Source organism: Lissotriton vulgaris, chromosome 10 (genome assembly GCF_964263255.1).
Source record: "Lissotriton vulgaris chromosome 10, aLisVul1.2, whole genome shotgun sequence".
Lineage (NCBI taxonomy): Eukaryota > Metazoa > Chordata > Amphibia > Caudata > Salamandridae > Lissotriton > Lissotriton vulgaris.
Genome location: NC_141698.1, coordinates 265,402,519 through 265,416,703, shown reverse-complemented (window position 1 = coordinate 265,416,703; position 14,185 = coordinate 265,402,519). Strand labels below are relative to the sequence as shown.

General features: G+C 43.1%; 1 protein-coding gene across 2 annotated transcripts in view; it reads right to left on the bottom strand.

Moving 5' to 3' along the window:
• Positions 1-14,185, bottom strand: part of RARRES2 (retinoic acid receptor responder 2) — a 58,262-nt gene that overhangs the window by 20,479 nt on the left and 23,598 nt on the right. Inside the window, exon 2 of one of the 2 annotated variants that reach the window (XM_086940965.1) lies at positions 6,734-6,838. The exons of the other annotated variant lie outside the window; for it this stretch is intronic. Within the exon in view, the coding sequence (XP_086797091.1) occupies positions 6,734-6,838 (105 nt within the window). The remainder of the gene's footprint in view (positions 1-6,733; positions 6,839-14,185) is intronic. 2 annotated transcript variants of the gene reach the window in all.

The following is a 14,185-nucleotide window of genomic DNA, read 5'->3' as shown; positions in this document are numbered from 1 at the left end:
CATTAGCAATAACGCCCAAGGTGTGGGTTATTATTCCGCCCAAGGTATGGGATATTAGCACAGCCACAAGAATTATACCACAATGGAGGAGAAACTTATGTCAGTTGTATAAATTATAGAGCAAGTAAAGGAAATTGAGTGGCATCATGCAGCACATTCTTTGGCAAAAGCATTTTGCTATGTAGTAATTTTAAGACATGCTATTCCATATTGGGGTTTGTCAATGGTTATGTTGTATCTTACATTATTATAGTTTTCTTATCTCTGTAGTCATTTTCTCTACCATGCTTAAGTTACAGTCCGTTCTGGTGAAATATAATTCAGAACCTCGGCTATGGTCGAACTGGCCAGTGGGAGGCGAAGAGGTACCCAAATGAAGACCCCCCTGCAGATTGTGAAGAGGCCCACTTCACTTCCCACATTTCTTGTTGAAATCTGAAAATTATGCAGCAGTTGGTAGATTATGTGGCAAATGTGATAATTCTGTAAGTATGTGGAATAACTCGTCGCTACAGATTCAATTAACTACTGTGGCTTGGTCATTGAAAACACCCACAACGTAACTTTCAAATTGTATTTTACTATCACAAATGGCTACACTTCAAATTTAGATATTAGGGTTGCATTAAATGTGTTTGAAAGTTAGGTTGACTTCAGTTATTAGATAATGTAAATGTTACACTACTTCTCCTAACGATCCAATTATTGGAATAAAGAAAAGCTTAAATAAACACAGCTGCTGTAAAGGGTCTTTAATAACATTTGGGGTGCTAGCGGTAAGGTTCTGTGTGTGCATGATGTTTGTGTTCCGTTTGTGCCGCCGGGAAGGCAGAGGCATGGACTGCTTTGTGAAGGTTCTGAAAGTGGTCAAGTAGGTCCTATCATATGTAAACAATTCCCTTGCAAATATTATATAGTGCCAGGTGGCATCATGTATTCCTAGATGAAGGGCCCAACAAATACCCACCTTACTTCCCGGACGGCTCATTAATTCTGATATCTTCACCCAATGTCTGGAATATGTGCCCCCTTTATGCCCTTTTATTTCTCCTCACCACCGCTTTCCCAGTAACACCCTTCTCATATCCCCCCACCTTCCTCCGCCTCACTTTCCCAACATGGCCACCACTTGAGTTAAAGCTGGAATTAATTGCCACAAAATCAATTATCCTCCCAACCAGACTAAAGCTGCAATAAAACGACTGAAGTATAACACTATTGAACGTTTCCCGGATTCCCTCTTTGTTGATCAATTTTACAATGGTCGCTTTGGGAGACTCAAAAACGATTTAATTTTCTTCACTCACGACACCCCCTCTTGGTCCACCAGCTTATACAATTCCCTTAAAGTCACCTCCTCCTCCTCTATCCCTCATGGGAAACAACTGAAAATGTCCCCCTCTGCGTGTTTCAAAGGCTACCTCACTATCTCACTCTATAACAACGGTACTGTCCTGATCCAAGGCAAAGACACCTGTCTCTCGCTCTTTGACCACCTCTTCCCCTCACTACTCCCCTCCTCTGCGACCAGGTTTTCCCCTGACTCTCCTTCTAGCTCCACCCATTACTCCCTTTCTCCTCCCCTGACCCCCGTACACTCCAATTGGCTGCACTCTCGAGAAGCACAGGTCGGCCCTCTTCCCTCCCCCTCCCCTGTGACCTCCTCTCCTATTCCCCCCCCCCCCCACAGTATGCCCCCCGCATCACTTCAGCCTTACCTCTAGCTAATACGCTCCTCGTCCAATCTGCACCATCCCGCTACTCCAATCTCTTCTCCTCCCCCATATTCCTTCCTGTCACTCCCCTTTTTATTCCACCTCTCCTCCAACCTTCTCTCCCAGTTAACTTTCCTTCCCCCATCTTTTCTACCCCCTGCTCCCCTCGTTATTCACCCCGATTTCTCCACAAACCCACTGCATCTCTCTCCTCCCTCCCACTCCTCCAGCAATGCTGTGCTACTCCCTTTCCCCTCTTGGTAACCCTTTCCATTTCCCTCCCTCTGGCCCAGCAGAACCACTTCCTTTCCTCAACTTCCCTTTCTCTTAACCCCCCTCACTCTACCAGATGCCCGTTCCCTCACAGCCACCTCGCCTAGCTGACAGGACCTCTGTGGAGAAGTGTGGCTCAGGGGTTAGAGGCGGCAGACCCGGAAACTGAAATCGGCCCTGGACCAGGGTTCAATTCCCCGCCTCGGCGGGTCTTGGGCTCAAAAATTCCACGGACTCGATAATTCTCGCTCCGGTGCCTTCTCGACTCACGGGTTCACACTCTGCGACTCTGGGCAATAGCTTGCTTAATCTCCACAACGGCCCCTCGCGGCGGGATGCCTGGCTTTCACCTTGTGGATACCCTGCCGGGGTTATCTCACAGGGGAATACCAGGACGGGTTCCCTAAGCAAGCGCCGGGAAACCCTTTGTGGGTAGCTGTGCGCTATATAAGCTCAAATACACATACACACATACACACACACATACATACAACCACCTCGCCTCTTTTCCTCTCAAACCTCCTACATTCCCATGACTCCACACTGTCCTGCCCTCTCCTTCCACCTTACCGCCTTGTTCCGCACCCATCTCCCCCTAAATATGTCCTTAATTCCTTTTCTTCTTGCAATGCCAACAAAGACAACTATCCCTTCACCTCTGATTCACCAACTCCCGCTCTCAACCTCCACCTTTCCCCACTTTTGAACCCTATACTCCAACTCACCTCTTGTCCCCCCACCTCTCCCTGCCTTCCATCACCAATTCCACCTCCTCCTGTTTCCATCGAGCCACCCAACCATCCGTACTCTGCCTTACTCTCTCTGGAAAATAAGCTAGGCTCTCTTATCACCTCCATCTCCCAGCTTGTAGCTGCCATTTCACTTTTAAGCTCCAAGATTTCCACCTTTCCATGCACCTCTACTCCTTCCCAACTTCCCACGAGATGCACCTCGCCCACTCACCCCAATACAGCCAAGCTCAATCTGTCGTCCGCAAACTTCGTTAACTCACACAAGCCCTTGAACGCCACCCTTCTTCAACTTGCATCCTCTAGTAACCCTACTATCTACACTATTCCGACAATCTCCTCTGTCAGAACTAGGCATCCACCTAAACCCTCCCGAGCACCCCCACATAAGTACAATATCCCGATCACCCTTCAGAGCCCAAGTGCCCCCGCCACCAAAACAGTCTTGACAGACATGCGCTGTCTGCTCCACAACTGCAGATCTGCAGTAAAACACAAAATTGAAATCTCCAATACCATCACCTTTCACAATATTGACATGATCTTCATCACAGAGACCTGGTTCAACGATACCTCTCACTCTATGTTTGATCTCCTATTACCCACAGGCTGTTCTATATTTAGGAATGACAAAACTGACAACATTGGGGGAGGTGTTGCAGTCATCTTTAGAAACTCCCTTCAACTTAAGGCTTCTCCTATCAGCTCCTTCCACACCTTTGAATGCCTTTCTCTTGAGCTTCAATTGCACCACCGCTCACCCCTCAGATTCCATATCATTTACCGCCCGCCTGGTAGTGGCCCTTCGTTTATGGAGGAACTCACTGATTTCATCAGCGACCAATACTCGCAAAGTGACAATCAGACCTTCGTGGGTGACTTCAATCTCCACTGGGGTGTACCGCATGACTCTTCTGCGAACTCGCTGGCCACCTTCCTCTCTTCAAACGATCTTATCCAGCACTGCACAGAATCAACACACTCTAAGGGTTCAATCCTGGATCTTGTTATTTCTAAAGCAGGCATGCTCTCTATCACTACCCCTATTCATGTAGACTGGTCCGACCACCTCCTCATCCCATTCTCTCTTCACCTATCACACTCTATAACTCTTGGCCAACCTAAGAGGGCTACCTCCTGGTTCCGTGATGCTAAAAATATTGATGCCGGTCCCCTCTGTGAGTCAGCTTTGTTATCACTTCCAAGGCTAGACCCGAACCTAGATGTTGACGAACTCATCTCCCAATGCCTCACAGTCCTTGCAGCCGAAATCAATAACGTTGCTCCACTCAAAAGCAAAAAGATATGGCCCACTCCCTCAGCACCTTGGTTCAACAAATCCCTCCATGAAGAAAGGAAGCAGCTAAGATTCCTGGAGAAAGATTGGAGGCAAGTGCCCTCCACCGATAATTTGGCCACGCTTCATTCAGCAAGATCCAAGTACCACAAGCGCATCTTCCTTGGGAAAGCATCGCACTTCAAAACCCTTCTTGACTCAGCCAAAAATAGACCCAAAAAGCTATTCGATCTCATCAAGATTCCTAACTGCTCTCCCACAACCTCCAAGTTGGAGGATTCTACAAAGAAAGCAGCGGTTTTCGCTATATTCTTCTATGAAAAAGTGAAATCACTTGTGGATCAGGTCGCTCATCCTACCCCTCCAGAGGAGCGCAAATCCTCAGCCATTTGGCAGAACTTTGACCCCATATCTAAAGATGCCCTCCTCAAGGGCATCCGCAAAACAAAGCCCTCAAACCATTCTCTGGACCCCATCCCCAGTGCCATTGCCATTGACTTCTATACCCATTCCCTTTCCCATTGGACCACTCTGGTCAACCTCTCCCACGGTCAAGGCTTCCTTCCTGTCTCCTTCAAAACTGGGCAGGTCACCCCTCTGCTTAAAAAACCCACTGCTGATGCGAATGACCTCAACAACTTCCACCCCATCACTAATCTACCCTTTCTTGCGAAGATCACAGAAAGATGTGTAGCGAAACAACTCTCTCGTCATATCAAGGACAATGATCTTCTTGACAATTGTAAGTCCGGCTTCATCCAAAACTGCAGCACTGAAACAGCCCTACTTCAAGTGGTTGATGATGCGCTGAGGATACTTGATTCGGGGGGTTCTGTCTTCTAATTCTCCTAGACCTTTCTGCAGCCTTTGACACTGTCAATCACAACACCCTCCTCAACGCTCTTCAACAGAGAATGGGCATGGAGGGCCCAGTGCTTAAATGGTTTGCCTCCTTCCTCTCAGATAGATCCCAAATGATAAAAATAGCGAACAGTCTTTCATCTCCTGTGGCGGTAGGTCAAGGTGTTCCCCAAGGCTCTATACTTGCACCCACATTGTTCAATCTCTATTTAGAACCACTGGGAAATCTCCTAAGTAAATTCGGGATCCACTATCATCTCTATGCAGACGACACTCAAATCTACTTCAAGGTTGCCTCCACTCACGATCTCTCCATCCTAAGCTCTACTCTTGACTACATTCATAACTGGATGTCAACTCATCAACTGATTCTGAATCCCTCCAAAACTGAATTCCTCCTCCTCTCCTCCTCATTCTCTGCTCCCCGGTTCAATCATGGATGGATCAGATGAATCTACTTAACAATAAACCCATCATTGTCGACAGAGCAAAATCCCTTGGCGTCATACTCGACAAAAAACTCAATCTAATCTCCCACATCAATTCCATTGCAAAGTCTGCTCGATACCAACTGCGCCCTTTTTGGGGAATTTGTCGCTTCTTCCCGGAGCAGGACCTTAAAACCCTGGTGCAATCGCTGGTCCTCTCCAGACTGGACTACTGCAATTCTCTTCCTACTGGCCTCCCCAAATCCCACTTGTCCCCCTTAGATCTGTTCTCCATTCAGCAGCTTGTTTCATTTATGGGGCCAATAGAAGCGACCACATCACACCACCCTCTGCTAGCTTCCCATCGAGGCTAGAGCTATCTACAAGACTGCCTGTATCACCCACAAAGCCTTGCACTCCTCCTTTCCTTGCTACCTGGCGAATAAACTGAAACTCTCTGGAGGCTCTAGACCATCACGTAATGCTGAAAATCTACTGCTCGAACCTCCCACTTTCAAGAAGGAAAGATCGATGTCCCAATCCATTTCAGGCAACGTTGTGAGAATCGGGAACTCACTTCCGCCTCAGATCCGGACCACCACCTCCTCTCAGGTCTTCAAAACGGACCTCAAAGTTCTCCTCCTCCAAAGACACCTCCAAAAGTAATTCACGCCCTCTCTATTATCTGAAGGAAGACCTCCTATTACTAAAAACTCTATTCTCCATGACTATGGAAGTGCCTTCCCAGTGTGTTCTTGTGGTTGGAGTGTATGCCATTTATTGCAGTATTATCCTTGTACTTGTGTTTGGTACTTTTGTAACATGCACACGCCACTTTTCTCTTGTAATACACTGTTTGCTACCTCTCACATTTTGTTTGCTTTTGATACTTGCTCTAGTGCCACCATTGCCTACGTAACGTTTGTTCTTGTGCCTGAGTGTCTCGCATATATTTTGCAGTATATTACCTCTAATTGTACTATGTTTTCTCTGGTAAACTGCACACTTGTCACTCTTTCCTCCTGTTTGCTACCTTATTTATTTTGTTTGCTCACAATTGTCACTTTTACCTCATGTAACTTATCGTCTGCTTTTGTAATTTGTTCACTTGTAATTTTCTGTTCCTATTGTGAAGCGCTCTGACGCCTTCGGGTAAAGTCCGCGCTATATAAAAACGCATAAATAAATAAAATAAATAAATTATGTCAAACAATGATCTCGAGACTGGAGGTGTCTCTGGTTGGTTGTTGAGAAGAGTGGGGAGGTGTTCAGGCGCGCGCAAGAGACAGGTGGCGGGAAGGGAAAGGGCTAAGGGGGTGACAGATTGTTGTGATGACAGCCAAAGCTAGTCCGCGACATATCACAGCGGCACCAGTAGAGGGCGCAGAACACAAACAGAAGGATACACACCCCATTTCGGAGCAGTTTGCAGTCCGCTCTCTCTCGATTGCTTTTGCTGCAAGCGGTTTGCTTGATATTTAATTGGAGACGAACGAATGTTCCAGCGGAAAATTCCTGAAAAGTAAAGAATTAAGATGAGCTTTTATTAATGTTATATTGTCGATTATACCAACAGAAATCCAATCAGGTGAATCCACTCACAGACTTGTCCCATCATCACTGGCCACTAAAGTGAAAACATGCCCCAATTTAAAATAGTGCTGTTGAGGACCAGATACCTCCCTGTTCTTTTGTAGTTGACGTCAATGCTATAATGATTGGTTGTAAAGCGTTGCAGTATTTGTAGTACAAATACGAGTTGTGTAGTACAAATACCAATTGTGTTGTACCAAAACGAGTTGTGTAGTACCAATACAAGTTAAAGCCGTACCCAAGCAATTGTATAGCTTGGAGATTATGGCGTATGTAGCATTTTTCTTGCTTTTTTATTCTAAAAATAGTGTATATGTGTTTCAGCCGTTAGCTTTGTTCGCTTTGGCTTTTTCACGGTTGTAAAAATAGTTGCATATAGGAAAAATTCAATGTACGTGTTCATTAATGCATGCATAAGAGCAACAAACATGCAACACACTTCAAGAGAAAACGTGTAGTGTTTGGGGTGTACAGGGGTGTAGGGCATGTTTGGGTTAGCGGAAAGTAGAAAACTCACACAGCAGATCTTGTGGGAAGTATTTAATATAAATAATAAGAGGCAAGGTCTCCCTCATAGGTAGATATCTGTACAAGCCCTTTATAGCTTTTTTTTTTTTTAAATGTTTTTATTCAGTTCTTGACAGTTCATTCATAACAATCATTACAGAAAATCCAAAAAACAGAATGATAAGCTGAAGAACAAATAAAATAAAAAAAACAATTACAACAATATAGCATCCTCTCAAGAAAGAATAAAGCCTGAAAGAAGAAATTTCATATCAAAAACATACATAGAGATTTAATCAAAATACGTCCCCCATATTTTTTCAAATTTACGGAGTCCCCCAATCCTTTGTGCATATTTAAGTTCACTTTTCCTTACTCTCCTCATTTTCTCATACCATTCATCCAAAGAGGGTACTACATCTGTTTTCCAATACTTAAGAATCAGTGATCTGGCCACCGCTACAATAATATATACCAGTTTTGCTAGTGACTCAACCAGATTAAGTTCTGGATCAATACCAAATATAATCAGTCTTTCATAATTAATAATCGTACATTGCATATGAAGTGAAAGCAAAGAAAAAATGCTCTCCCAGAAGGCCCCAATTCGGGGGCATAAGGCTACTATATGAGACCAATTAGCCAAATCTGGTCGAGAACATCTAAAACAGATGGGAGATGAATTACTAAACATTCTGGCAATGACTGCAGGTGTATAATATAGCAGCCATTTACTAAAAAACAGCATTCGTCTCCAGTTAGCGCCTCTCAATACCGAGAAATTAAACTTATTTAATGTTTTCCACATATTGACTGTTAAGTAGAGACTTTCATGTTTCTGCCATTTTTTAGTTGCTTTAGTACTCAGATCCTCCTCTCTACTCTGTGCTAGGACTCTTCTCCATTTTCCTGGTTTCATAAATAGTGAAGACCAAAAGAGATCATTGGATAAATCTGAGGCTTGACTGATCTGTACTAAATCAATTTGAACAAAAACTTTATATAGTAGATTATAAGAACCCATAAGAAGAAAATTTCCCCCAGTTAGAGAAAGCATCTCGGTAGGAGTTAGCCAAGCTTCATTTTCCACGAAATTCAGTAGTGATGTAAACCCCAGTCTGACCCAGTTTTGTATAATTTCTGGCCCCATTTTAATACCAAAACCTAAAATAGCATCACTAAATGGAGTTTTTAAACTAAAGAGAGGAAGTGAGTATCTCTTCAACATGGCATCTCGTTTTTTAAAAAAACAATTTAAAACCTTGTATCGGACTAGTTTAGGAGATTTAGGTATGGGTAATGGAGAAGAGATTTTGGCTTCTTTGCATATTGTTTCAAAAAAGAAATTTATAAACAGTACTTGACTTGACATTGGATGTTTGAATCTTGAGAGATACTGTGCAAAATAAGCAAAGTAGTAATCTCTAAGATTTGGGAGACCGAGACCTCCTTGTTCTTTTTCTTCGTATAGAGTATTTATGGCAATTCGAGGTGCCTTTTTAGCCCAGACAAAAGCTGAGAACATCGATTCGATTTTCGAAAAGAAAAAGCCCGGTAATGAACATGGGATAGTGGAAAACAAAAAATTAAATAGGGGGAGAACCGACATCTTAATTAATGCCACCCGGCCTAGAATGGACAAAGGTAGGGTATTCCATCGTGAAAACAGATCGCGAACTTTTTTTATTAAGGGTTCAAAATTCAAAAAGTACAATTCACTTACAGATGGCATAAAATAGACACCCAAATATCTTTTGGGTCTATTATTAATACAGTTTTGAAAATCCGGGTGTAGTTCGGGGGTTATACTACCACAGATTAAGATCTCGGTTTTCCTCCTATTGATTCGATACCCTCCAAGTGCTTCAAATTCAGCAAAAACAGAAAGAGCCTGTGCTTGCGAATGCATCTCCGGTTTAAGAAGAAGCATTATGTCATCTGCATATAATTTGATTTTATCCATAGAGGCCATAGGTGGAAGGATATCTATAGAATTCCGGATTGCCGCCGCCAGTGGTTCTATGAAGAAGGCAAAGAGAACAGGGGACAATGGACATCCCTGCCTTGTCCCTCTTTGCACTGAAATTGAACCCACCATGGATTTGTTAATAAGCACATGGGCTTTTGCACCGTGATACAGATTTTTGACTAAGGTTATAATTTGTGAGGGGATTCCAAAAAATTGTAAAATAAGAAAAAGTGTATCCCAGACCACCAAATCAAAAGCCTTTTCTGCATCTAAAAGAAAAACTAAAGCCGGCACCTTACATGTTTCAAAATAATCTAAGGCCTCAACCAAATAGTGAGTATTAGTGATGAGTTGTCGACCTGAGATAAAACCATTTTGGTCTGAATGAATCAGTTGCGAAGAAATATGATTAAAACGTAATGAGAGTAATTTAGTAATGATTTTATAGTCCGAATTTAACAAAGTAATGGGTCTATATGAGTTAGGATCATTTGCTTCCTTCCCTTTTTTCAAAAAACTAACCACAGTCCCATCATAGAATGATGGTGGGATTGAGCCACCTTCCAACATGGAATTGGATAATAAAAGTAATAGTTTAGATAGGGAGGTGAAAAATATAACAAAGAATTCTGCAGGGAAACCGTCTGGTCCACATGCCTTACCATGTGGCAGAGATTTAACTACAGCTTTTAGTTCATCCTCCGAAAATGAAGATGCCATTGCTGCTTGGTCCATCTGAGAGAGAGTGGGAAGATTATGCTTGTCTAAAAAATTGTTTAATCTGTTTTGATCCGTAATATGGTACGAAGTATAAATTTTCTCGTAGTGAGACAACATAATCTGTCCTATCTCTGCTGCATCTGAGGTATCAGTATCATTAATTGGAGATTTAAGAGAATGAATTAGATTAGCTGCCGCTTGTTCTTTGACCTGCCATGCCAGAAATTTACCCGTAAAATTGCTGTGTTCGTATGTTTTTTGGACTTGCCTACAGAAATTTTCCTCACTTCTCTCAAAATAATGTGAGCTCAGTTCACGTTTTGCAGCATTTAATTCATTGTTTAGCCTGGCAGATGGATTATGATACATTTGTTCTACCACATCCTGGATATTCTTCTGTAGTAAATTCTTTGTATCCCTAAAAGCAGCTGATTCCCGCGCATCCCTTCCAATAGCAATCCCCCGGATAAACGCCTTAAGTGAGTCCCATACCACATGAATAGGAGCAGTTCCCATATTTCGTTCAATAAAGTCATTAATTTTTCAATAGGGTCACCCATGTTACATCAGCCAGGTATGATTTATTAAACACCCAGCGTTTTACCGCATTTGTGCTCTCCTCAAACATCAATTCTAATGCTAACAATGCATGGTCGGAGAAGCCGTTATGTAGAATTCTTTGATAGCTATCCTTAAATTTTGAGGAGGTCAGGAAAAAATCGATACGTTAAAATGACCTATGTCTTCCCGACCAACAAGTATACTCTCTTTTATGGGGATTTATAGATCGCCACGGATCAACAAGATCTAAAGTCCTTACGTTATTCGAAATGGACTTAAATGCTTTAGGTTTCAATTGTTTTTTACCACCCGTGCTAGAATCTAAGTTCAGGTCCATAAGTATATTAAAGTCCCCCCCAATCACAATATCTCCTCCAACCAACAAAAGAGACTGAAACATTTCCTCATAGATTTCCGACTTATCGTTAATTGGAGCATAAAAGCTTACAAATGTGATAGGGGAAGGCATATTCTTGAATTTACATGTTGCCCAACACCATCGACCCCGGCTCCCTGCCTTGGATTGCAAAATCTCTAACTCCATATTCTTATTAATGAATAGTGCGACTCCCCTTTGTGACTCAGAAAAAAAGGAGAACCCCCGATACGAGGCCCACCCTTTAAACATAGAAAAATGGGCAACTTTTGAAAGAGGGATGTGTGTTTCTTGAAAGAGAATAACTGCAGGATTTTCAGTTAAGACCCATTTCTCTATTGCCCGCATTTTTTTTTTATTACTGAGACCGTTCACGTTGAACGAAACAATTTTTATACCATTTTTAACCATTCTAATAGTGTTTACTAAAGTTTTCTAAAAAGATTACTCCTTCTTTGCATATCATACCCTTTTTTTTTAAACAAAGTACACTCGGTTCTGAGTCCATCAAAAAAACTACTTGTATCTTCAGCAAGCAGACCAAAAAGTGAACATAAAAAAAAAAAAAAAAAATTGTGCCAAGAACTGTATTTTTTTACTATTTTCACCCCCCTCCCTCTTCCTCCATCTGTGGCACCCTCCTCGCTCTACCTCCCTCCTCCCACGCACGCCACAGGAACCTCTCCCTTCCATTTGAGGTGTCGTGTTGATACACCTCTTCAACCTTCCTGCCCTGTCCTGCCCCCACCCCAACATAGTGTATGAAATACATCATCCAGTGGAGAGAAAAAACGATTGAAAAGAAAATCCGAATATCTCATGCAAGTATTCTATCTTCTGTCCGAATTTAGCCATTTTGAATTCCATGTAATAGCTCCTGTGCTGCCTCTACATCTGATAGCATATAGAATTTACCTTTAAAGAGCACTCTAAGTTTTGACTGCTGAGCTATCATTGCTTGTGCCCCATGGGCTTTGAAAAGATGAAGAATTTTAACGAATTCTTTCCTTCGTCTTGCTGCTGCTGCAGACATATCTGAGAAAATCCGGCATTTCACTGTGGCATTCACCGGAAACTGTCTCTGTCGAATTGCTCTGGATAGAATTTGCTCCTTAACCCTAACATCGGCAAAGTTAATGAGGATAGTCCGAGGTAGCGTGGAGTTCGAGGGGAGGTGTGCAGGAACTCGGTGGGCTCTGGTGATCGTTAAATCTCCTTTGTGTTCTGGAATCACCCCCTTTTGGAGAAATGTAGAAACCCATTGAAGCATATCTGACCCCTCAATTCCTTCGGGGACCCCCACTATGCGTAGGTTGGATCTCCTATTGTAATTCTCCAAATCATCCAGCTTATTCTCCAGAGCCCTAGAAGTTTTGGATACGTCTACAGTTTCTTTCTTTACTGCAACCATTTGATCCTCAAGAGAGGAAATCCTTTCCTCCGCTTCAGTTAGACGAGCTGGAAAAGTGGACACTAGCTCTTCAATTTTATCCATTTTATCCAACCTCTGATGGATTGCAGACAGCTCCACGTTTTGTGATCTCTTGATCTCTCTTAGTTCATCCAATATTAAGTTTAGCATGTCTTTTACGGACATCTTCATCTCTCCTTCTGTTTCCGTATCCATCTCTAGTACAGGGGCCGTGGAGCCTGCCACCTCTGCAACTAGATTTCTATCAGATACAGATGAAGATTGGGATACTGTACTCATTAAATCCTCTTTTCCTAAAGCACCAGAGTTCAGTGAATCAACAGTTGAAGTGAATACTACTGAACCAAGTTGTGCAGACGAAGCTGAAATTATAGAGGAGCTAACTGCCAGACTTGAATCCCTTGTACAAACTGTATGATTCTGGGTTATTGCCACATTTGCAACAGTTTCCGAGGTCATATTGTTGGGCACAAGCGAAGGAGTTTTTTTAACAAACAGGGGAAATTGTTTGGGCGGAGGGGGTGGTTGTGCGAGAGGCTGAGGAGAAGCAAGAGTATCGGATTTATCACCATTCTGGAAATCGGCAACTTTGTCCCCCATACTCAGATGCAATAGATCTTCTGTTAATACATCCTCTGTCTCTGAGCAGTCCGATGAATGCACTGAATCCACCGCCTTTATAATGCCTCCATCTGTTAATTTAGCCAAAGCCTCAGCCTCTTTTGCCTGCTGTCGGCGTTGCTTTGCTTTGCGCGCATTTAAAATCTTCCCCATACCAGCAGTAGCTCAGTAGCTCGATTCTTCACGGGTTAAAGATATTGCAGAGATTGCAGAGACTTACAAAAAAACCCTTTGACTTCTGTTTCCCTTCAAGCAACAGTATAAATGTTTTTAAGTAGACTTACAAGCTCTTGTGCACACAGCTTGTGTACACCTATATCCACCTGGTTAATCCTACTCCTCTGCTTTTCTGTTCCTTTTAATTTTCTACAAACTTTCGATATTCAGTGTTCTTTTCCAAACGATAGCTCCTTTAAGTATTTTTAGGAAAGTCCAGCCACTGCCACTGCTGACTGCTGACACAAAACAAAACAAAGTGTGCCTTCTCTGCTCCTTTCGTATTTCACAATCTTTAACAGTCTTAGACAATCTTCGTATGTATTCCCCTCAAAAATGCTAAGAGTTTTCAGTAGGAGCCACCATTCACTTCCTCAAAGAGGCGGCATAATGATCTCAGCCTAATTCAGCCCTGCTCCGCAACTCGAGTCAGGGCATTTGTAAGAAAAAAAAGGAAAAAACCATCATCAAATCGCAATTACTTTACCAAAGCGAAAGTGTTTAAACGAGAGCAGCCAGCTTCTAGTTGCTGACACAGTGCACAGCGTGTCTCCTCTGCTCCTACCGCGTTTTTCACAGATGCAGCTGTAAGCTCCTCTCAGAATGCTTGAAGCCGGTTTAGTAAACAGAAAAAATGTTCACTGTAGAACCGCCATTCTCTACCTCAGTGAAAGCAGCGTGGCTCCTTCAGCATGACTCCCTTGCAAGAGCATCAAGAAAAAGCCTCCTTCGAAATTGCCGCTTTCTCTCCACTACGGGAAGCAAACGCCAGCGCCTTCCAGCATCGTGTACCTCGTATGGGGGGAGGGGCAGCAACACGGCAGTCAGGTGCTACGTGGAGGCGTGGAAGGCGTGGAACTCCACTGT